Below are 23,262 nucleotides of genomic sequence, written 5' to 3'. Positions count from 1 at the left end.
TTCTGTAGTTCTGTAGCAGTATACACACTCGGGACTGGAGCTACACATGGATGACTGTGGAGGGGATGCAGGGAGGTAAGGGGGAGCAGGGGGGTGAATGAGGCGGATGAGAGGGTGGGGAGTTGATAGGGCGGAGGGGGGGGAGGCCACATTGGGGTTCAGAAGGGGTTGAGATGCCATTGGTGGAGTCCTCCTTTGTGGGGGCAAGAGATAGGAGGCTTATTGTGAGCCCCAGGCAGCATCTCCCCTATTGGCTCCTGGCGGCTCAGCACTGTCAGAAACCCAGAACATGCTGATTGATCCTGTTAATCGTTTTATCCTGTTCTGCTGTATTTGGTTTGGAGGAATTTGGGCCAGGCATCACTGTCAAATCAACTAGATGACTGAGACTGTGGGTCTTCCGTGGTGCTAAACGTTAGCCCAGTCTGTTGAATGTTCCACCATTCTCATTTAAACTGGTCAGGTGTCGCAAGTGTGTGCACGTGACACTTTGTAAAGGGCACAGTGGACTTATTGATTGTTTGATTAGCTGAATGAGTGATAGATGCAGAGTTTTCTTGACAGCCTCATTTCACACTGCTAAGTAGAGAATATAACTCTATTATTATTAAAACATTCAATGTGGAAAGCCTGGGAGGGCTTCAAATGAGGAGAAAGGTATTTGAAGACTGTTGGCTGAGGTTACTGTGTCTACTGAACCTTAACATTCTCTCACAGAAAGCTCTCACTTTGTGTCATGTCACCTTGAGCCAGAGCTTAGCTTCCCTCAGAGACAGGACAATTGCAAGAATTTGAGGCCTGCGTGCGTGCGTTCTGAGTGTGTCCGTAAATGTACATCTGGGTTGGGTGGATTTAACACTAGATCACCACCCACTCAAAAAGCATGGCACTCCCCACATGGCAACTGAACAGCATAGCAACCGGTTGCTAGGGAGTGGGGTTATGCCGAGCTCCCCCCCCCCCCCCTGCTGGGCAGACGTGGCTGGTTGGCGAGTGCAACGCTAACAGGAGGAATTCCCCTGTGACTGAGGCTATCGCATGCATGTCACCTCCCCTGGTTGCCATGGTGACCGTGTGGAGGTTGGCTGTAGAGTACCGGTTGGTGTCGGGGTGCTGTAAGGCTGCTAGCTTCAATGGGTAAGAAGAGGGTGTATCATTGAAGACATGGATGCCAGCACCCACACACACACACAAGCACAGACATGGGTGTAGTGATGGATCTCCCTTCCTATGTTAGATATTACATACAGTACATGTTAGGAGTTAAACTAAGATCATTTCAATGACAATGATATATGTAGATATTAGAGAAAAAACGTATCAATCTATTGACAAGGTTTCGCATGATAGGTTTTAGAACTGAATTTCAGCTGCAAGATGCAGAATAAGGAGACTCAATTGCATCAGGACTAGAAGTAGTTACACTTTACTGACATCCACTGGTATGAGGTGGAACACATTCAAACTCTACAAGGGGCTTTTAATATACTCAAAAATGATTCATGCTATTCATTCATGCTAGCCATATGTTGGTAAATGTGTTATCTAGTTTTCACATATTATTCATGAAAGGCTCATTAGATCTCATGTTTAACATGTTGTGTCCACCTTTTCAGTGTTTTCAGATCAGGGTAGATGAGGGGAAGCGGACAAGAGGAGCTCACCTCTTCAGCCCGGTGAGACGCATACATTCCCATCACGTCAGGAAGGCAAAAAAGCTCTTGTAACCAGAATATGCCGGACCTCATCACCCGTGTCCAAACATGGTGCTCTGTTTGAGAAAAACCACCAGTTATTTTGGGGATGTAGGGCATTGTGTGCAGACTCGAAACTAGAGAAAACAAAATAGCAACGATTACCTTCCATGGGAAGAATGTTGCTTTTGGCCAGCAAGCAGGTAATTGATTTACTACACTGAGAGCCCCCCGGTGCTGTAGGAGACAGCGAAAGGTAACAGTGTGCATGTGGCCTCTTATCAACTATACAATGAATGACTTGACCTGCCTTAGGAAAACAATGAAGTCTAAATGGGGCACGGTCACTGCCAGCATCTGTACCTGGGAACACCAGAGGGTCAGTCCAAGGCTTATATAAGTACCCCCACAGCTGGCATGGCTTCTGCCTCTGCTGTACAATACACCCAGCTCTTTGAAGCATCTTGGGAATGCAGGCTGTTATAAATAGGTGCTACTTGATGCAAAGCAGAACATTCCTGACCTATAAAAAGCCTGACAGAGAATATCAGAAAGATGCAGCTGATGGCACATGCCCATCTGGCATGTGTGCCTATGAGGTGAATGTGTATGAGAGGCACATAAGAGTGCTTTCATTATTACATGAAGACTCAAAGGTTCTGCTAAAGACAGATGGAAGGTTTATACTTAACCCTTGTGTTATCTTCGGGTCATTCTGACCCATCAGTCATTGTGACCCATCGTCGTATTGCGACAACTTTACAGCATACAAAAACAAAGTGAAGCATTTTCTTTTAACCGTTGGGCTGTCTCAGACTCCCCACATCACAAAGGTTAAAAGAAAATGCTTTTGTTTTTGTATTGGGTAAAATTGGGTAAACACAACGATGGTTCGTTGTGAACCTTTGGGTCATGTGACCCGAAGGCAGCACAAGGGTTAAAGTTCACGTTTAGAATGTTCAACCGTGCAAGAACTATCCTTAGATGGACATGGTGCAATTCTTTTATCAAAATTTCGACTGTAGACGTACCCTCAAACCTAGTTGCTTCATTTCTAGCATTTCTATTATTAGATTAAATTAGATAGAACTCCATTCATCCACGCAGGGAAATTCAGAAACCTAATCTACAACACAAGAACCTCTGTCAAAGCTACTATGTAATTATTTGTGTGATTTTGTCAGGCAAGTGAATATGGCTCATTAGGTTAAATCACCAGTATGCAGCCACTCTCTGCCTCACTGGGGTCAAGGGCCGTTTGAGCCAAATGTATGTCTATTTGTAGTGGCCTCGCCTCTATTCAGTCCATGTAAACAAAATTCCATGTAAACAAATGTATATATTTAGCCCCAAGAAAATAACTTGTTGTAATCCACATAACAAGTTGTGGACTTGCACTGTACCTTTCCTACTAATAAATAACTAAACTCACTGACTGATAGGACTCAACAGGACAATTTAATCTGTGATTTATGAAATATGATTCGAGTATCAATAGACAAAGCCGTATTGATCTGTGATTACTCTTTGGTAACAAGTTATCTGTTCACATGAGGACATTTTAGATATACTGAGCTGCTAGACTTAATAACATAATGCGCTAACAGCACTAGACCCTTCACATGCTGTGCATGTACAATTCTTGATAGTCTTTGTGTCAATATTTAACCTGCAAATGATCAAAGACACATTCTTAGATTGTATTCTGTACACTCAAAGACAATTTACTGTTACATTTTGTTATTGCACATCAAGTTTAAGATACACGGTATGTAAAGATTAATGTAGCAGCACTATAAATATTACTATCATCATTAAATAAAACTGTAAACAGGCTAAATTGGACCTGAGGCCTATTCTACGAAGCAAGTTCAATATTACACCGTTGCTGTTGCCAAAGGAAAGCTGACAAATAAATTGTGTAGCCTATTCCATTAAATTAGTGTGTTCCTTACGTGTATTCTTATGCTGTTTAGCCCCCTTCTTTCAGCTGTATGACGGTGTTAAAACGGTCTTGGGAGCAAATACAGAACACACATAAAAACAATTCAAACCGCTAAATAGGCCAATTTACTAATCTTATAAGGTCAATAAGTACAAGGCTTTGGATGTTTTAATCAGTCTCTGTTTCAGGATGATACTCATCTGATCATTTATCCCATGGTTAAACCCAAAGTTCCTTCGCTAACCCCAAATCCTGCTTCGTAGTATAGGCCCATTAAGTCACAAGTAGTACATAACTATTAGCAGTAATAATTATTTTGTTCTTGACAACCAACAGTATAAATCAGTAGAACTAGCTCAGTAAGGCATTGTAATGCTGCCCTCTAGTGGTTACAATCAAATAAATCGATACAGTATCCTGTTGACTGACTACCTACTCACAAACTGAACACAAGAGGTTAAACCAGCCCTTCGTTGAGCAGCATGATGTGTTCCACGGCGTTCATACTCAGACAACTCCTCCTCTTATTGAACACCTCCCCAGCCTTGGTGAAGAGGCGGTGGCAGGGCAGGGTTGAGGCGGGAACGCTCAGGTACTTCCTGGCCAGGCTGAACAGGTGGGGGTACACCTTGCTGTGCCTCTCCCAGTAGTGCATGGGGTTCTCCCCGCGGTGCAGGTAGGTGTCGCTCAGGTAGCGCTGCACTTCCACCGCCGCGTCGGCCGTGCTGCTCTGGACGCTCTGCGTCTCGCCGACCTTGCTGTCGAACATCTCCCACAACCCCCCACTTTGGCAACCGGTGGCACCACCGAGCTCGCTTGTGAGCCTCGCTGGCGTTGCCGTGGCGTCGTCCGCGGCCGTCTCCATCGTCCAGGCGGCGGTGTGTTTGGCGGCGGGTGAAGCGGGAGAGGCGGAAGCCTTGGACGGTGACGACTGGGACTTGACAGAGTTGACCCTAATGAGGGCGGCACACTCGGAAGTCAGCTGCTTGACGGCATCTTGAGCACAGCCAGGGTTCCCGAATGCCAGCACTTTAAACCGTGGGTCCAGGAGGGTGGCCAGGGCCAGCACGGGCTCCGACTCTACTGAACCGCAGCTGGTCTGGAGCGCCCTCTGCAGGTGGGAGGACAGCTGTGCAGCTGTGGGGTGGCTGGGGACAGAGGCGGAGCGTTTCTCCATCAGGATGACCCTCAGCATGCGGACCAGAGGGATGATCTTGGAGGCAGAGACGCGCCTCTCTGAGGCCAGCTCTCCAGTGGCCTGGTGGAAGGGGTCCAGCACGCCCAGGCACTGGTGGATGACCTCGTAGTCCGCCGAGCCCAGGGGGCTGATGTCTGTGTCCAGAGTGCTGAGGGATGCTGCCACAGCCTCGCGCTGGTGGAACAGGCACTGCAGCATGGAGAAGGAGCTGTTCCACCTGAACAAGTAAAGCAAATACATAAACATACTTCAAAGAATCTCCATCTATGGATTTTAACCAGCAGACAGGGGTAGGCTCCTTAGCTGAGGCAAGCTACATCAATTAAAGCAACCTCTCCGCACAAGACCTACTAACCTAACCTACCCGAGGCTTACCTTCCTGCAGTAGACCTAGGCTACCAACCAATGCAAGGCCTATGAACCTACCTGGACTCCACCTCCAGTAGCAGCTTCTGGCCAGGGCGGTTAAGCTGTTTCTGGACCGCAGCTAGGCGCTCCTTGGCCACAGGGTTGGATTTGAAGAACGCCACGATAGTCCGAGCCTGCGACCGGATCTCCTGCAGCTCTGTGGTGGCCTCCATGGACATCTTCACTACCTGGTTCAGCACGTGAGCAAAAGAGGGCAGCAGAAGGACACCTAGCTTCTGCAGCATGGTGGACATGTTATCGCTGGTCTCTGTGACAAAGGCGGCTACTTTGCTGTGGAGTCCCCTGCTGGCCACCAGTTGGTTCCTAGCCTCTTCCAGGTGGACAGACTTGTGGTTTTCTGGCAGCCTGCAGACCCCCAGCAGGAAGGTGCAGAGCTGGGAGGCCTCCGTCACTAGGTGGCCCGTCACTGAGACATAGGTGTTCATGCTTGTGGACGTCCAGGTGTCTGATGTCAGACTGATGTAGTCAGCACGCTCCACCTCTGATGCCACACTGTCATTGATGATGTCACATTGTGAAGCCACCCGGGTCTTCAGGGCCTTCTTAGTGGGGAGGACATAATCTGGGTCAAGCTTCATAACAAAAGCAGAGAATCCTTCGTCTTCCACCAATGAGCATGGCTGGCAGTCTTTGATTAACATGTTGATGAGGGCGTCATCCAAGTCCTCTTGTCTGGTGGAAAAGGCTGAGACAATCAAGGAATACATAAAAAAGAAAAAAGTGTCAACTGTCAATTAATATATATTTTTTGACAAAGTAAACATTTTAATGTTTTTGTTTCACTTGAAACAGGACATACCTAAGCCACTGTGTGCTGTCAAACTGTTGGGACTTAAAGTTGGGTTGATCCCAGTTGAACTGGTCAATGGTGAGCTGAGTCCTACAGTATTCGAGAACGTTGTGAAGGTTCCAGAGCTGTTAGAGAGCACAGGGAGGGTTCCAGAACCACTAGGGAATGTGGAGAGGGTTCCAGAACAGTTGGGGAACATGGCCAGGACTCCAGAACTAGGATTACTGGTGTTGTACCAAGCCTCACTGGGGTGTCTGGACCGCAGATGTCTGAGCATGGCCGAGGTGTTCTTGTTAAAGCTGAGGCACTGAGAGCAAAGGGAGCACTGGACTTTCCTGGGGTTCACCAGGGTGAAATGGTCCCACACCAGTGAGAAGGCTCTCTTAGCTTCAGTCATATTTTAGCCTGCAAAGCAAACAACAAAAAGCAACAAATGTAATTAACTACCAATGGGGGAAACACAACGTGATACTAGGTAGCTAGCTCTTTCGTTAGCTTTAAAAACAAAGCAAAGGAAACGTTTACACTGCGACACGACGACGTTTGATTGAATGCTGCAGCTATGACAAGTCAGTACAGTTAATCAGACGATTTCTATTACATAACTGGAGTAGGATAATCACTGACCTTACCGTTAATAATTATTGTGAAACACCTAGAGCTGTTCATTCAAGCAAACACAGCGCGGTTTGATGACGTATGTTTGACTCTGGAATTCAACGGGTCACGGATCACGGCAGACAGATTGGCCAACATCATCTCCGTTTGACAGTACTGCTACCTGCGTAAACGCGTGAAACAATCATGTTTTGGGTAAAATAAATAAATATTAAAAATCGCAAAATCACTAGGCTACTTATTATAGAACAAGTCTACCGTTGAAATGGACTACCACTGGTGATGACTGGTCACTGGTGGTGGTTTGTGGCCTGTTTCGATAGACCTGCAGAAAGCACATACACCAAGGACCAACCATACAGGGACTAACCCTAAATCTGAACTCTGTCGGTCCGCCTATCTGAATTCCTCAACAATGTAAAATATAATTATATAAACTGTGATTTTGCTGTGTTGTAAAAGAAGCAATTGTGGTAGGCAACAAATATTGCAGATGTAGGAACCTTTATTGTGAAAACCAACCATATCCGGACTGCCATTTCAATTTTACGCGGGCTCATTGTTAAACACCATCTGAAAAGTATGGATAAAGAAAAATACCTAGTAGATAAAAAACGAGCTTTCCCAGTAAAAGTTCTTTCGAGTCAGCTAAGAGATGGTCAATGTTGCTACGGATACCAAGGAAAAATGGAATGTAATATAAAAAGCCTGGGGCAAGCCAAAAGTAGTACACTTGTAGTGTCTGTTGTTTGGATGCAAGGAACAGTGCTAGAAATTAATTCGGAGAACTCGGCGCGCCTTTTGGATGAGACGGGGACTTTCGTTGTGAACGGAGTCAGAAATATTCCTAAAGGCAAATCATGTTTATGTCAAGGTGAGATTATCATTTGCTCGCCTCTTCGCTGTTTAACAAGCAACGTAGCTAGTTTTGTGATCTTTCTCTTCCAGGGGAGTATTTTATGGTGATGGGTGTCATCCAAGCACTCTCTCCCGAACCTGTTTTGCGTGGAGTTAAGATGGCTAACCTTGGTGGACTTTCGGAGATTCACAGAAGAATGTGGAAGTTTGAGGTGGAAGACATTCAGAAAGTGCTTACACAATGATGCCCTTGTGGGGGAGTTTTCTGCTAGACAATTTACTTAAATTTAACGCGTTCATATTTTGTAACCTATCATTAGTATTCCCATAATCTTAATATAATTTGAAAAACATTGACACAGACATAAATGTATATGTAAACTATGTAAATTTACTTGTGCTTACCAGAGTTACATCATAATAAAATCTGAATAATGTGTATACTCATATTTAAATTCCATTTATGGCAATTGACACAATCGCAAAATGGGTTATTATACATTTGTCTTTTGGTGGTTGAGGAGGCCAAACATAAAAACTACTATAACTTAGGCTATTACCTTTTAAGGTTATATATATCAATATACTGTATTTTGCTACACCAGACAGCTATGACTTCAGCTATATACAGTCTTTCATAATAAGATAACAAGACAACAAAAATAATGTCCACAACATGAATCACAATGATTGGCTTACAGTGAATTATGATTATACATTCTTATCCCTATCATGTCACACATTTGGCCTCAAATGACTCATTTAAGTAAAAAATGATTTAAGGTGAGTCGACTTAGGCCTAGATGTGCTGTTAAATGTTAAAAACATGTTTTCAAAGTCGCTTGTAGACCCCAAGGGGTTTGCTGCAGTTGGGACACCGATGTGTCACATCTTTCAAACCATCCAGACAGAAAGGAATCAGGCAGCATCCATAGATACAACTACAAAAATAGAAGATTGCATTATACATCGTTGCACACGTCAAATGAAAAACACTTCAGAAGATCACAGTGAAACAAACTGCATTGCAAGCTCATAAGTTCTGTAGCGGGACTCGGTGTATGTGGACATTGTTAACCCTACCCGAAAATGAACAGACCGGCACAAGTGAGCCAGGCCATTGTTCCAGGGTTGTGTTCCAAGCGAGTGACAACCATTTGGGCACATGCAGGACAGTGTGTATGCACTGGAAGATGCCCATACACCACACCAGGCTGCATGTAAATGGTCTGTACTGACACTAGGGAACAAAGAGTGTTAAACATGCAGGCTTAAAATGGGACACTGCTCCCACTAACATGTCAAATATAATAGTTAGGTTCCAGAGCCAGGTAACACATATGTGGGTCAAGAGGACTGGCCATGAAAAGCTCTAATGGTCTGAAAGGTCCAAACTATGGAAGGAGGATTACCTATTGGACTGATAGGACTATGGGCTGGTGGATATGCTTGACTATGCACTTGTGTTGGGTATTGTTGGTGTGCCATCTTGGTGTAGGCTGGAGGAAGCCCAGGACCATGTGTATACTGAGGAGTCATTGATTCTTCATAAGAGGGTGGCTGAAGGTGGCCCCCAAATTCAGCAGTCTCCAGCGGCGGTGCACTTGCCATGTTTACAGAAGCTATGAGAACAACATTTACAAGAGAGAAAAACAAATGGCCTTAAGTATGAGTATATGTAAATCAATGAGTCTAGGATATTCGTACCCGACAGCTGTGACCAGTTTTATCCTGAAACGAAACTAAAGATCCATGGAACAATTTCCTAATAACCAGCTGGCTCCTACTAGCCTACTATATAGTAATACAAAATTATGAAATGTTAAGCCAACATAAATGTATAAGAGTCAGCAAACTAGCTTCATGTAAAAAAAAATGCTAGCTAGCTAATGTTAGCTAGCCAGGCATTATGTGTTAAGGTATCGTTTGCTAGCTAGCGTTATTGTTGGTCAAAGGAAAATCTAGTACTGTCAAAGCCAATCAGCTATCACTAGAATTTAGCTACAATTTGGTTAGAATTAGCCATAGCTTGACTTGCCTTAAACTCAATTCCGATGGCTGCTACACTTCCTTTCCTTGACAAGTATTTGTTTTGCTAAAACAGTCGATCAAAGCTCGACGTGGAATGAAGAGGTTCTCATTTACCAACTTCCTCTTTGCTTGACAAGAACGTCCCATGCCTGCTTGCCTTCTTCCAAATCATTGGAGTAGAAGGTTCATGGGGTGTTTACTTTGATCTGATCATCCAATCATGTATTTCAAGTACAGCTGCAAGAGAACAATAAGTGCACTCGGTTTGAAACCCGGAGAGAGCCAGTTAGTCCAAGTTCCAAGGAGTTGGACTTTTAATTATTTTAAGTTGGCAAGAGGAATTGACAGCCATGCGATGAAAAACGGCGAAACATCGGTCTTTGCCGGCTAATGCTAAGTTGCAGTCCAAATACAAACCCCAGTTTATTCTCAACTGTTTTGGCAAACGATTTAGTTAAATTGGTGCTCACCCAGTGTTCCGCCCGCGAGCTCCACTCTCACATGAGAAAAGCCGCAGGCAGTACTGACACCTGTAAAGTAGTAGACCGTGCTGTGAATTGTCTCGTTACACCTACATAAGTATTTTACTTACCGTCAGATATCTACGCCATATCAAGGTAATTTCCTGCAAACTGTAAGATTGTCTTATTTCTGCTACAGTCAGACATTCACACGGAGATGCATCATACACCATCTGGGATGCATAGAAAGGCAACTACGAATTCGGAGAAGCTCTCGCAGTCATGAAATATCAGTATATTTAAACATACGTCGACATACCAGATTCATCGATGCAAGACCACCTTTAATGGTAAGCAGTGCTGTTTTTCATAGGCTATTGTAAGCTATGGCTAACTCATATTGATGATAATACTTGAGTACTAGCATAGTGGTGCTCAACCCTGGTCCTCAGTCAGGGACCCCCTGTCCTGCAAGTTTTATGTTTCCCTCTTCCAACACACCTCTACAAATGAATGGTCGTTACCAGGCTTTTGCTGAGCTTGATAACAATCCATTCATTTTAATCAGGTGTGTTGGAAGAGGGAAACATCTAAAACACGCAGGACAGGGGGTCCCTGAGGACCACGTGTTTTATGGGAATGAAACAAATGGGGCCTATGAAATCAATCAAATATGATCTTATAATAGTGATTTTATTGCCATGCTTGCTTCATGTCTTTCTTTTGCTAATTCAGACAATCCGAAATATGTTGGGCAACGTCAATATGATGTGGTAAAACCTGCTACGGTAATTATCATGTTTAATACTCTGTTTTAGGGGTCCGAGGTCACTCTGAATTAGCTACCTACCTAGCTACCTTTCTGATAACGACATGCCCATCGTGGATCACAGCCCTACCACTGGGGTGGTTACAGTCCTCGTAATCCTCATAGCTGTCGCTGCTTTGGGAGCTCTCATCTGTGGATGTTGGTGCTACTTGCGCTTGCAACGTATTGGCCAGTCTGAGGATGAAGAAAGCATAGTGGGTGAGGGTGAGACTAAAGAGCCCTTTCTCATGGTACAGTACTCAAGAGACCCTCACGTTGAGCACAAATCAAAGCTCAATCCTAATGTTGAGAATCACAGCCATCCATTTGTGGTGAAATTGCAGTAGGCCTATTGCACGTGATCTGTTCATCTAAACAATGACAAGCCATGCGTTTCCTTGTCTTTATTTTGTATCGCAGGCTATAAACTGAATTCATCGAATCATGTTAAGTAACAATTTCCAAAATGGCTTTTAAATTGTGAGACTTCTGATAGGCCAATGAAGTGGACATACGGCCAATGTTTATCACTCGAAACTAATGCATACAATTAGTTAAATGCCATGCCTTGGTTTTATAATGGTTTGCTTTTTATTAATAATGAATCTGTGAATGTGTAGTTATGACACACTACATAGTTTGTGTCGAATACTTGCACTAGTCTATTGTTTACAATTATTGTTTATCTCTAGTATAACCTAACGTGGGCTATTGCATGCACTATTAGAGCTATCAAGTTATCAACTTGATGCAACTGTAAATTCCTATTCATGTTTCTCTGCATGTTGTGTTTACAAATGATGCACATTATTTCACTTCACTTATTTGAAGCCGTTTGTCTGGCAAAAAAAATCCAGAAATAAAAGTTCTTAAAAATGGTTGGGTTTCAGTCATCTATGAAAGAAATACATGTAGTTTATGAAATAAAGCAAAGCAAGTGTTTAATATTAGGCTTTATATTTGGTTGGTAATCAGATTCCTTTCTACAAATGGCATAATGCCTTACACAAAGTGTAATTACATGGACAGAAGTGTGATAGAATGCATATATGAATGATAAATGACAAAAATGACTAAATATATAACCCAAAACTTAATAGTACAAAACAATTACAGCATTTAGCTGTCAAAAAAAGGAATACATTCTCAAATGTGTTTTCCATGTTGTCCTATAATACCTGCGCTGATGTGTCTGAACTTTGGCTTCTCCAAGTTTATCACACCTATTTTGACAAGCAATCTTTGCAATAATTCAATTATTGCAACCAACAAACTGCTGCAGTCTTGTGTGTTTGAAGGTGCCACAGCTCTGTTAAGCTCAATGCTGTGTTCTTAATCTCCATTCATTACATTGGCAAGTTCAAGGCTTGTTTTTTCTAGGCTTGTAGCAGTGCATGTGATTATCCAATTAATTGATGTCCTTAAGCAGAAAACTATATTTGCCAAAGTCATTGTCATTTGGAGCTATAAGATGGTCTTTCCTCGCTTTGGCCAATTTCATCAAAAGAAACTCCCTGCGTTCCTTCCATTCCTTTAGTTCTTCATTACCATGAGCCAGCTTACACATATCCTCCTCCATGCAGGTGCCTTTGCTGTACCTGTGGAAAATGTGTCAGCCATCAGTAAACCATATACAGAAAAACTTGAATTCAAGATGTAATGGATGGCCACCATCTCACCTCTCACAAACTCTAAAAGTGCCAGTGGGAAAGCGATACTGCCAACAGTTTTGCTCGTCTTCAGAGTTAAACATCTTGTCTTTGTGTTTATCTGATGTGATGTGCTGCTGCCACTGTTTATCACTGTTGCAATTTTTACCACATAGCCAACAGTGGTTCCCCGCCTTTAAAAAAAGGAAAATTTAAATTGTAAAAGTTTATACAGTGGGATTGATTAATTTTATTCGAAAAGTAATATCACTAATAACATTTAAGTTTCCGAAATGAGTTTCCCTGGCAAACTTCTTGTCAAGCCCATTGCACATCACTGTACACAGCAGTCATTCACAGTTGTCTCATGATAGAGAAGCAAGCATAACCCTGCATGGCTGTACTTTTGAATTTAAAAATTATTAAATAAGGAACTGATATCGTAAGCCTCCAGATAAAACAAGAATACTGAATGACCATGACTGGATGAATTCAGTTGGTGGAGCATTTGCACAAATTTCCCTAAGATGGTCTGGAGGCAAACCCAATTTGATAAATTTTGGACTGGAGACTAGAGTTACATTTTGATAAGCCCTTCTGAGGTTTTCTTAAAAGGCTCTCACGGTTGTCTGCGACCTTGTACAATTTGTGCAGTTGGGATTGTCTGCCCTGCATAAATTAAAGATGAAAGCATCAGGGGCTTATGCATGTAAATACTTAAAATTCCACGTAATAATTTTGCTTTCATTTATAATCCTCTAAAAGTATAATCATTTTAAAAGAAGATACATTTTCCCCACTCCTAGGATGCAATCAAGCTTGTCAAGGATCATCATTAGAAAGATCAGGAATTACATGTGTGACATTTTAAGTTTATCCCCTATATTCCTTACCCCTTCCTCAGCATAGTCTGTGGGCATGTGAATTGGCTTTCCGTTCTCTCTGGTACTGCTAGTTTCCTCGCTCCAACCAGGCTTCTGAGACAGCAGCCACTGCTCATACAACTGCTCCATGTCTGTAACTAAATGGTGAGGAATAATAAGTGCCTTTATTAACAGGTGCTAATGTCTGATTTACTGTTCCCATCTTTTGAATAAGGCCATTGCACATGCCCTTTAAGAACTCCTGCTTAACCTACTGTTATTATCCTTCATGTATGTCCAAATGTCTTTTTCCTCGGTACTGTGTGCAAATGTGCAGTTTCCGATGTATTGGCACTTTTTGCCAGCTGTCACATGTATGCAAATCTGCAGAAGGGGGGGGAAAAGTGTTTCATTACCTGTACAGGGAACTTGAGTACCATGAGTCACGAGTGCTGACATTGTGGTAAAACAGGTTGGTCATAATTTAGTAGCTAAGTTTAGTACATATGAATGTGATGGAAACCTACGTCATACTGAGATGGGATGGGCTTCTTTGTCGGAAGCGGTCGAATCGTCATCCACTTCTTGCGTTCAATGGAACTGACCAGTACCACTCGTCTGTCTTTCGCCCACCTGCACCAAATATCAGATGCAAATCAATATGCATGCAAGGCTCACCTGATTTTTTTTACAAGGACTTAGGAGAAGCAGTCTCTCACATATGCCTGGCCTTGGCAGTGCAATACTTCTTGCTTTTGTCAGCCTCACTTTGTTGGCCATTTCTCCAACACTGACCACAAACAAAGAGGATCTTCAGATTTGGTGGCCCAAATGTTTTTGGTGCAGTGGGAAATTTCTGCAGTGACAATAGAGGTTATTATTACAACATATACAACAGAAAAAGCTGAAATACTTGTACATCCAAATGTGATCTGAGACTGATGTAAAAGAAGGAAGGTTAAGTGTTTTACATTATACTAATGTGCCAAATTTTACCTGGGCCTCCATGCGCCAAAACATATTTGCCTCCTGTACAATACTTTCATGTGTGATGCCTGTAAAAGCACCCACAAATTAAATAAAAATAAGGAAATCACATTATGTTGATAAGTCATGTAAAATCACACAGATCATCCGATAATCATTCATTTAAACATAACAATTATATAAAATTCTAATACTACTTTTTTTACAAACTTTTTTACTACAGTTTTATTGGTTCTCTCACCAAACTCATTCTGCATCCTCCAGACCTTCAGCTCAACCAGGCTATGGGCAAAGAAGCACTCATCCTCCCGTACACAGCCATAGCGTACCTCGTGGCGACAGAGATCCATCTGGCAATGCTGAGTGTAAGGGCGGATTTTGGAGTAACGTATGGTGTTCTCCCTCAATACGTGAACCAGGCACCTAAAAAGCAACATGATTATGAATCTTAAATGTGATGGAGAGATGATACATGCTGGCGGTGCTGATCCTCTCAATACTTCCGAATGAAAAAAAATCAACAAACTTACTTTTGATCTTCAAAGTCATGCTTTGTCACAGAGTGGGAGCAAAGAGAGGAGTTGTCCTTGTTGGTTTTGCTGATTATTCGTGGTTTGTGATCAAAACACACCTAGACAAGATCATAGATGTCATATGTCAGAAATGCACATTTTATATGCAGTGTTTTACATTTATGTTGTGATGTTAAATCGGTGAGTGATGAATAGAGAGAGAGACAGATGTTTGAAGTTCACCAAGTGACCTATTGACTTTGGAAAGAGAGATGTGAAGTCTCACTGAAAAAATCATCCTATCATATAGGGTGAAAAGTATCAAGTAGGGTAACCTTCTGATATTGTTTAATGATAAAGTCAATGTTGCATGAGAACAGGAGCAAGTATGTGAGATAATTAACATCATTCAGAACTTATAACCATTAGGGGTGTAACGATACACTCAGCTCAGTATACAATACATATCACGATATTGGGTGTACGATACAATACGTATCACAATATAGATATATATATTTTTAATGAAACTGAAATTCAATTAAGATTTATTTCCAAGTGATTTCTGTGAATGCAGTGAATGAACGCATGACACAGGTGCAGAGTAGGTCACACGCTGGTAGTTCAACCAATAGGATCAAACGGATGTCATATTGTAAAAATATTGCCATAACTCTACGATACATATTGTAAATCAAATGTATTGTGATATATTGTTCCACGATATATTGTTACACCCCTAGTAACCATGGTATTAAAGATGAAGGCAGAACTTACGCCACAGAGGAACATAAAGGTCCCATGGTGTTCCTGTAAGATCTTTGGGACAGTCATACTGATCTTAGGGACACACCCAAACGGATCAAAAAGCTGATCTCTGCAGATGAAACCTTTGCGCTCCAGTGTCCAAACATCAATCTCCTCTTGGCAGTATGCAAAAGTGCAGTGTCCAGGGTATCGGCACTCGCCTCCGTTGGAAACATCTATAAAGAGGAGGAGTCAGGTGGCTGAGCGGTTAGGGAATCGGGCTAGTAATCTGAAGGTTGCCAGTTCTATTCCCGGCCGTGCCAAATGACGTTGTGTCCTTGGGCAAGGCACTTCACCCTGCTTGCCTCAGGGGGAATGTCCCTGTACTGACTGTAAGTCGCTCTGGATAAGAGCGTCTACTAAATGACTAAATGTATAAAGAGATAATACCAATTTACATTTCCACTTTAAACAAGAAAACCATGACCAATTCCACCAGAGACTAACTTTGCCTGTCATTATGTCATCATTATTTATACATTCCTTAAATGTAATACAAATAATACAAAAATCTCATTACCCTTGCAGATATGGTATGGTCCAACATACTGAGTCTTCATTGGCTTTGTCCGAATAAGCTTCCATGTTTGGTCGTGGGTGTGCTTATACCGACCAAGTAACACATCCTTTTTGCATTTGTGATCCTCAGTAACAAGCGTGTAATCCAACACGCCCTGCCCTGTGGACATTTAAAAACATTTTATTTACATGAACTCTTCACGATAAATTCAGTGTTGGAATCTCCATGACAATGAGCAAAGAAGAAAAAAACATCTTACCGGTTTTGATGAAGCATTGTAAGCATGCTTGTTTAAACTCGTGCGTTTCAACCAATGGATTTTTGGCTAAATCCAGAGCAGTGTAATTCATACCAGGCATACCCACAGCCATTCCCATTGGCTTTTCATCATTGCTCACCTTGAAGATTTAAAAGAGATGAACAAAATGTATCAATATGGTTCCAGGTTTGGAACAGTCAAGTGAAATAACTAGAAAGACATACCTGCTTTATGAAGGAATGGTGAGCATATCCTGAATTTGAGAAAATAAAATTGATCAACTTAAACACCATAGTTAGTCCTCCTAGTTAAAAGGTACTCCATTTCAACAGTTTATATTATGTCTGTAAACAGTATTAATTACATGAACACTGATACCTGTTTGGGGTTCTGATATGGAAAGACTGTCCAGTGAATCCAAGGGCGAAGCGAAGGAATCCAGACCTAAAGAATATCCACTTGATCCTGCCTTGTGGTAAGGGAGAGGCAGGTTGATGGTGCACTGAGGCCCCATAAGTAGGAATGGGCTAATGTGAGACGGCATCAGGAATGGACTAGGCATGGAATGAACTGAGGCAACGCTAGTAGGTAAAGGAATAGGTCCCTTTACTGTGAGAATGCCCTGAAAGAGAGTTTTCAGATAAAATGTGAAACTTTAAATGACATGAAATGTTCTGAAAAAAAAACTAACAGAAATAATGTAATCAATAGTGAGCACTTTCACATTTGAGTTCACTGCTGACAACTTACAATTGAAGCGTCCGAGGGACCAGCTTGGTCCAGAAGATCATCAAGATCATCTCCAATAATTTCTGGATCATAGTCCAAGCGTGATTCTGGCACTGGATAGGAGTCATTGGCTCTAATACCATTCACCATTGGCATGGACACAGACACTGAGATGGGCTTCAGGTCATGTGCCTTAGTGGGCGAGACTGAAGAAACTCTGACAGGTACAGATTCAACATCCACTTTCTTGTTACTGGGGGGATGAACTACCGGGGCTGGGACTGGTACTGGACTCCTTTTGTTTGTTTCCTGAGTGCCCTGAGACGCTTCTAGAGTAGATGGTAAAATGTTGTGGATTGAGCAGCATGTTGCATTTCCAGATAATTGTCTTAGATAGGAAAGAAATTCAAAGTTTAACGAAATTAGAATTCTAAATAATCTTACGATCTTACCCATCTCTATGTCTTCCACAGATGTAGAGTCATGGGAAAACTGAAAATATAAATATAATAATAATACTTAAAATATATTTGAGTGAAAAGATAAATGCATTTTTGGGGGGTTATAAAACACATGTGCACATACCTTATCATTGGAGGCACCTGGATAGGTTGCCCCAGGCAAGGCATTTAAGGCAGGCTGTTGAAAGAAATTACATGTTTATTAACAGTATTTAATGATGTGTACTGTGTCATCGATGTGTTACACTTTTATTTAAAATTGAGCAAATACTAAATGTGAACAAGTTTACATTTGTCAAACATGGAAATATAAAGTCGACAGCATGAGGAATTTCTTTGTGATAGGGCCTGTTACACGCTCACCTTGCTCCTGACATAGGCTTTACGGATTTTCAATCCCAACATTTTGGCGAGGTCCTGAGTCAACTGTATGACATTGGGATCCTGAAAAAACAATGCAGTGTTCATAGTAGAGGTTAGATATGAATACAGGTAATAAGCATGTTTACAAAGCAAATATGACCAAAAGATAGCACTGTTTTCACCTGAGGCACTGCAAGAGAGCACTTAGCAACAGCTTCATAGGCCTCTCGGTGCCTTCCCATCTCCTTTAAAGATCTGGCTTTCCTGTACAGAGCTCTATAGTTTCCTTCATTCAATTGAAGGGCTTTCTCACAGTCCTCAAATGCTTGGTCATGGAGCCCCTGAGGAAAGAACCCCAAGTCTCATTCAAAGAATCAACATGTAACTCACTGTTCAACCCAATCACAAAAATTTGATCTTTACTTACAATATTTAGGTATGCAGCAGCACGATTGGCATAAAGGCTTTCCAATATTCCCCCAGAGACAGTGATGTCCTCTGAGTCTGCATATTCTGCTATGCTCAAGGCCTCTGTGTACATTTCAATAGATTTTGTCCACTCTCCTTCTTTGAAAACATCATTGCCCTCACCGAACAGATTTCTCACAAGGTCCTGAATGAATACCTGATGAAACAACATGTAAAATACTATGTAACATTTGAGATATGCATAATCGACTTTGTTTGTGTTGCTCTTTGGAATTGCTAATCACCTCATATTGGCCCTGTGTTCCAGGAAAGGGGAGAGTTGACCTAAACACAAATAAAATGTTGCAGAACACATGAAAAAATCAAATATCATAATTTTATCGTCGTCAAACTATAAGTCGTCAAACTGATTTAATGTAGTACATGAGTAGTCTAGAATCCTAAAACTTAATTAGCTGGTTGTGGAATTATATCAGATTTCCTAGGATTTCTTCCACATTACCGACATTTGCAACCAGACAAATGTGGATCTGACTACTGATGAAACATTACATAATCATCACTACTCCCTCTGGCCATGACCTGATGGAGGATCCTGACAACACTTACTGGATAAACTGCAGCCCATTTTGAATACTCTGCCACCGACTGCTTCTGTCTAGACACACTGTAGCCATGTCTCATGTGTTATCAGGTTCTGATGTCAGCACCTATAAACAAAGGAATCACGATATCTTTTGGACTTTGTATTGGTCACCGGGCCTTAAAATGTAAATATTCATTAACTTGACAATAGTAAGGAAGAAAAAACTTTGTCTAACAGCACAAGACAGTGCCCCAAGCAAGAATTGAACCCAGGGCCTCCTTGCTGTGAGGCGACATTTGCAAGGCACTGTGCCACCATGCCTATTGTTTCAATGACCAGTCATGATTAGCCACTGGTAGCATCTGTCCATGAGAAGACAGAAACAACAATATTTCTCCAGTGAGGTCACTTAAACTTCTTGATCCACAGAAGGGATCAAAATGTAGACGAGTGACAATTATTGAAATAACCAGTTATTAACCTTTTACTTGCGTGATGACTGCAGGATGTACAACATTTAAATCTTAAATTAATTTAAAGATTCTTTAAAACATAAAAATACCCTCCCTGTCTTCTTCATGTTTGATTCTTGAACATCACCAGAATCCAAACAATATCCATCATTCGCAAACATATCTTCCACACATTTTATCAGTTGGATAGCAAACTTACTAAGCTAGCTAGCTAACTGACTAACCAGCAGCACAATGCCAACATGCTACTTCCTTAGCAAGCTAGCCATACATAGCTAGATTGCCAGAATGGAGTCAATTCGTGTGCATGGCAACATTGTTAGCTGTCAGACATATTTAGCACTTTAGATAATAAAAAAACATTCACCAGCGAAGTTTAGCCACTAAAATAAGCGTAACAGTGTAACAAGGAAGCACGAGGTTATGCAGTATGTTCACATACTGTAGTGCTAGGTAGGTTAGCTATGGCTAGCTGAAGTGTAGTCCAAGTAGCTTTCTAGCCATTTTGGCTTTAGATGGCATAGACAACCATTATTCGCATGCACTTTACAAAAGCTTACTTACATGGAATGTATTGGCTTAACATTTGCGACTGTATGTGGTCAGTCTGATCTTTCTGTTATCTAGCCGCGCGCACTTAGCTCTGGTAGTGTCAGCTTCATGATCGATCATTGATTCTATATTAATGCAGGCCTGCCCTGTGGCGAAATGAAAAACAGTGCCTCCTGTCGTAGGCTGTTGCAAAACTGGTGAATTGAGTGACATTCATGAAATCCACCATAAAAATAAAATGACAGAAAAATTTGAATAGTTTTGAAACAAGACAAAAAAATGTGGTTAACGTTCATGGCATGGTCGCAAATGAAAAACAACGGTCTATCCCAGTAATCTACTGCTAGCATTTGAAAGATAATTAAAGTTTGAGACTGAAGCAATGTAAAGTTTAATCAATTAGGATGCTACATTTCGTTAACTTGTATCATTCCTAAAAGAGACTGCCACTTTCAATCTTTGCTCATGGATTATGCTAGAGCGTCCTCGAGTGAGGGAGTGATGCTCAAGGGATTATTCAAGACAGTATCTAAAAAAAGCTGCCAACTGAATGCTTATGTTCACCAGACTGTAAATAAGGGGCATGCAGTAGTAGCCTGTTGCAGATCTTACCATGACTACGCTTTATCGTGCGCTTCTTCTGTTGAGTGGTAAGTAGTCGCTCTTTTATTGAGTACTTATTTTTTGAAAATTAGGAACCTTCACATAAATGAAAAAGTAATTCAACAATCCGATGTCGCTTAAATGAACAAAATTGTGGAATCATATAGTACCATCTCTTATAATCCCCCTGGCAGCGTTAACTCCATGTTGTGATTTTTCAACTTTCTTTGCACCAAAGACAACATTATGGCTATTTATAGCTTTTTGTATTGAATAATATCCAAGCCAGGTAAAAGAGAAACAAGTTTATTATGCTATGTGATGCATGTTCCCGTGCTGAAGTTGCCTTAATTAATTGAATTAATAAACTTGTTTGGACAAATAAAAAAATTAAAACTTAATCTGTTACAGAGATGTGCAAATTGACATTCAAGGTAGCCTACCATACAGAGAGAATTCATGAAGGGTAACTTATGAATAGAAACACAAGTTAAAGTTCACACTATGCAACTGTGCCATAATACAAATGATGTAATGATTTGCTACCCTAAAGCTTTTGCAGACTGCTGTAGATTAAAATGTATTCATTTTTGGAGATACTTCTGATAGAGTAAGAATGAGTGATAAACTCATCGCAAACTTGTCTTTCTTCATCTTTTCTTTAGTCGGGGTAGCCTGCCTGGCACAGCAGAGGACCCCACGAACCAAGAGAGGTCTGCTAGAATTGGCAGGGGTCATCAAGTGTAGCACAGGGAGATCTGCCCTGTCTTACATGATGTACGGTTGCTACTGTGGACTGGGTGGTCAGGGCTGGCCCAGAGATAGGGCTGACTGGTGAGGCAAAAGGACCTAATCATTTTACAGTGCCACATATAATTTGAGTGTGATTATAGATACTACTCCTAACAGCTCCTTAATATAAGATGATATGCATGCTATAATTTCAACATCACATACTATGAGTGCATGACTATAGGGGGACTGGGATATTTAGACCACTTTAGTCTGTAAAGGCCACAAGATATGCAAGATTCTACCCTTCCCTTAATTTGCCATTTGAAAATAGACACAGCCAGTTTCTCACCAAATTGTTCTTGCATTGCTTCCTTCCTCCCCTAATCACAGACAAGCTCTATACCACAAACAATTTTAGCTACAACTCCAACTGCTTCATCCAATCCCAGGATTTCCGCTTTACACCAGCAGTGATATTGCTCTCCATGCATCTACCCAGCCATCCTCTACAATTATTAAATAGTACAGTATTCATCAGTAGTAAATGTACTTGACCGCAAACTGTATACTGCATTTCTGAGCCATAGAGCCATACAGCTTGTGTTGTTTGTCATTTTCTAATATGTTAAAACCTTGGTTATTAGGATAACTATCTGAAAAATGTGTTCAATTAGAGAGAAGGATCTTTTGTGTTCCTTTATAAAGGTGTTGCCATAAACATGATTGCTGCTATGGGGATGCAGAAGTTGCTGGCTGCCAGACCAAAACAGACAAGTATCATTGGACGTGTGATGACAAGAAAGCAGAGTGTGGTATGCATTCTCAAATCATATAAATTAAAATACATCAAGGCAGATAGTATTATATGTTATTAGTGCATAATAGCCATTAAGTTTACAGTGTTACTTTTATTGTTCATTTAAAACCTGAGTGAAATCCCTGTGATCTGACCTGAGTGGTGTGAACACTAGTGGCTTCTTAGAAACAGAAAAATGTTGACACATTTTTACTGTCTGAAGATCACCAACACTGTAACACAACACATTTGCACAACACGGTTTCCCTTTAATGCAATTTTAAAGATGTGTGATCCCCAAGTGCGTGTGTTGCAGTAAAAATATATACATAAACAATAACAGTGCACATACTGTGGGAGAGTTAGAAGGGGATGGGCAGGAAAGGGGTAGTTTCCAACCCATATTTGGATGTATTTTAAGCTGTTTTGAACCACAGTAATTGCTCCGTTTAAAAACACGTGGCTCGGAACACCCTTGCAGTGTTTACTTAAACACCAGACATTAACTCATGTTTTTAAGCTTCAACTAAACTAGCTTACTTCAAATACCACCCCAGTCACTGAAGGAACCTTCTCTACTTTTTATGTTCCAGATGATCTCAAAGACAAATGTGAGAAGATTCTCTGCAAGTGTGACAGGGAGGCCGCCAAATGTTTGCGAAAGGCACCTTTCATTCAGAAATATGCCTTGTGGCCGGATTTCCTCTGTGGATGTGATCAACCAACATGCAATATTTACTGACTCAATAAACGTAGATGGACATGTGTAGTTCTTTGTTATTTGTGTTAGATGTGAACACGAATGATAAGCTTGTTCTGTATAGCTTTTGCTGTATAGAATTTAAAAATTAACACAGAATTTGCCATTGAAAGAGTGTTTGATACCGAGGTAGAAACGTATTGAGATTTCACCTTCACAGACCATTGGCTGCTCTCTATTGAAAGGGAGAGGGTGGAATGTTTCTCTGAGAAGGTAATATCCGGTGGTTCTCGTTTTCACAATAGTGTCCTTATCTACCCAGTTGTAGTGCCTTACCTGTTATTCCCACAGGGTCTACTCACATTCCCTAAACCTCACTGAGACCCATGTTGAATGTTACTTCTCA

At 41.5% G+C, this 23,262-nt stretch overlaps 5 protein-coding genes across 6 annotated transcripts; 2 read left to right on the top strand and 3 right to left on the bottom strand.

Annotated features, from left to right (window-relative positions):
- Positions 1-3,141: 3,141 nt before the first annotated feature.
- Positions 3,142-9,606, bottom strand: LOC134007936 (zinc finger BED domain-containing protein 4-like). The gene is made up of 5 exons (XM_062447699.1): positions 9,567-9,606; positions 6,684-6,833; positions 6,066-6,461; positions 5,264-5,951; positions 3,142-5,054 (listed from the first exon to the last, which is right to left on the bottom strand). The coding sequence occupies exons 3-5, from the start codon at positions 6,451-6,453 to the stop codon at positions 4,097-4,099; spliced, it is 2,034 nt and encodes a 677-aa protein (XP_062303683.1). The 5' UTR covers positions 6,454-6,461; positions 6,684-6,833; positions 9,567-9,606; the 3' UTR covers positions 3,142-4,096.
- litaf (lipopolysaccharide-induced TNF factor) lies at positions 7,904-9,795 on the bottom strand. Of its 2 annotated transcripts, none has more exons than XM_062447711.1 (4): positions 9,678-9,795; positions 8,945-9,154; positions 8,616-8,772; positions 7,904-8,473 (listed from the first exon to the last, which is right to left on the bottom strand). In XM_062447711.1, the coding sequence occupies exons 1-4, from the start codon at positions 9,733-9,735 to the stop codon at positions 8,365-8,367; spliced, it is 534 nt and encodes a 177-aa protein (XP_062303695.1). In that variant the 5' UTR covers positions 9,736-9,795; the 3' UTR covers positions 7,904-8,364. The 2 variants fall into 2 exon arrangements, with proteins under 2 accessions (XP_062303695.1, XP_062303704.1); XM_062447720.1 differs by having other exon boundaries at positions 9,571-9,681.
- Positions 9,796-9,841: 46 nt separating this feature from the next.
- Positions 9,842-11,710, top strand: snn (stannin). Its single transcript, XM_062447744.1, has 2 exons — positions 9,842-10,374; positions 10,843-11,710. Exon 2 carries the CDS (start codon positions 10,898-10,900, stop codon positions 11,177-11,179), a length of 282 nt encoding a protein of 93 aa, XP_062303728.1. The 5' UTR covers positions 9,842-10,374; positions 10,843-10,897; the 3' UTR covers positions 11,180-11,710.
- Positions 11,711-11,747: 37 nt separating this feature from the next.
- Positions 11,748-20,174, bottom strand: zc3h7a (zinc finger CCCH-type containing 7A). The gene is made up of 23 exons (XM_062447688.1): positions 20,035-20,174; positions 19,021-19,121; positions 18,696-18,735; positions 18,410-18,607; positions 18,165-18,323; positions 17,983-18,063; positions 17,744-17,797; positions 17,611-17,650; positions 17,180-17,487; positions 16,808-17,051; positions 16,654-16,682; positions 16,430-16,568; positions 16,171-16,329; positions 15,621-15,826; positions 14,862-14,962; positions 14,573-14,754; positions 14,341-14,399; positions 14,064-14,200; positions 13,872-13,977; positions 13,620-13,728; positions 13,375-13,502; positions 12,512-12,675; positions 11,748-12,430 (listed from the first exon to the last, which is right to left on the bottom strand). Exons 2-23 carry the CDS (start codon positions 19,086-19,088, stop codon positions 12,241-12,243), a joined length of 2,901 nt encoding a protein of 966 aa, XP_062303672.1. The 5' UTR covers positions 19,089-19,121; positions 20,035-20,174; the 3' UTR covers positions 11,748-12,240.
- Positions 20,175-20,320: 146 nt separating this feature from the next.
- pla2g10 (phospholipase A2 group X) lies at positions 20,321-22,923 on the top strand. Its single transcript, XM_062447733.1, has 4 exons — positions 20,321-20,672; positions 21,291-21,459; positions 22,066-22,172; positions 22,750-22,923. Exons 1-4 carry the CDS (start codon positions 20,636-20,638, stop codon positions 22,896-22,898), a joined length of 462 nt encoding a protein of 153 aa, XP_062303717.1. The 5' UTR covers positions 20,321-20,635; the 3' UTR covers positions 22,899-22,923.
- The last annotated feature ends 339 nt before the right edge of the window (positions 22,924-23,262 follow it).

The sequence above is a fragment of the Osmerus eperlanus genome, chromosome 2, assembly GCF_963692335.1.
Source record: "Osmerus eperlanus chromosome 2, fOsmEpe2.1, whole genome shotgun sequence".
Lineage (NCBI taxonomy): Eukaryota > Metazoa > Chordata > Actinopteri > Osmeriformes > Osmeridae > Osmerus > Osmerus eperlanus.
Note: the sequence above shows the minus strand (reverse complement) of the source record. Positions and strands in the feature narration are given on the sequence as shown.

What these genes read in the sequence shown, in the direction of transcription:
- zc3h7a (XM_062447688.1), bottom strand. Translation starts at nt 19,088, where the DNA reads ATGGCTACAGTGTGTCTAGACAGAAGCAGTCGGTGGCAGAGTATTCAA. An exon ending in CCTTTATGTTCCTCTGTGGC is followed by an intron (nt 14,963 to 15,620) that starts GTAAGTTCTGCC and finishes GATCTTGTCTAG; the next exon opens with GTGTGTTTTGATCACAAACC. An exon ending in CCATCCCATCTCAGTATGAC is followed by an intron (nt 13,729 to 13,871) that starts GTAGGTTTCCAT and finishes CCCCTTCTGCAG; the next exon opens with ATTTGCATACATGTGACAGC.
- pla2g10 (XM_062447733.1), top strand. Translation starts at nt 20,636, where the DNA reads ATGACTACGCTTTATCGTGCGCTTCTTCTGTTGAGTG. An exon ending in CCCAGAGATAGGGCTGACTG is followed by an intron (nt 21,460 to 22,065) that starts GTGAGGCAAAAG and finishes TCCTTTATAAAG; the next exon opens with GTGTTGCCATAAACATGATT. An exon ending in TGACAAGAAAGCAGAGTGTG is followed by an intron (nt 22,173 to 22,749) that starts GTATGCATTCTC and finishes TTTATGTTCCAG; the next exon opens with ATGATCTCAAAGACAAATGT.
- snn (XM_062447744.1), top strand. Translation starts at nt 10,898, where the DNA reads ATGCCCATCGTGGATCACAGCCCTACCACTGGGGTGGTTACAGTCCTC.
- LOC134007936 (XM_062447699.1), bottom strand. Translation starts at nt 6,453, where the DNA reads ATGACTGAAGCTAAGAGAGCCTTCTCACTGGTGTGGGACCATTTCACC. An exon ending in GACAGCACACAGTGGCTTAG is followed by an intron (nt 5,952 to 6,065) that starts GTATGTCCTGTT and finishes TGATTGTCTCAG; the next exon opens with CCTTTTCCACCAGACAAGAG. An exon ending in CTACTGGAGGTGGAGTCCAG is followed by an intron (nt 5,055 to 5,263) that starts GTAGGTTCATAG and finishes TTACTTGTTCAG; the next exon opens with GTGGAACAGCTCCTTCTCCA.
- litaf (XM_062447711.1), bottom strand. Translation starts at nt 9,735, where the DNA reads ATGATTTGGAAGAAGGCAAGCAGGCATGGGACGTTCTTGTCAAGCAAA. An exon ending in TAGTCCTATCAGTCCAATAG is followed by an intron (nt 8,773 to 8,944) that starts GTAATCCTCCTT and finishes TTTGTTCCCTAG; the next exon opens with TGTCAGTACAGACCATTTAC. An exon ending in GCCGGTCTGTTCATTTTCGG is followed by an intron (nt 8,474 to 8,615) that starts GTAGGGTTAACA and finishes CTATTTTTGTAG; the next exon opens with TTGTATCTATGGATGCTGCC.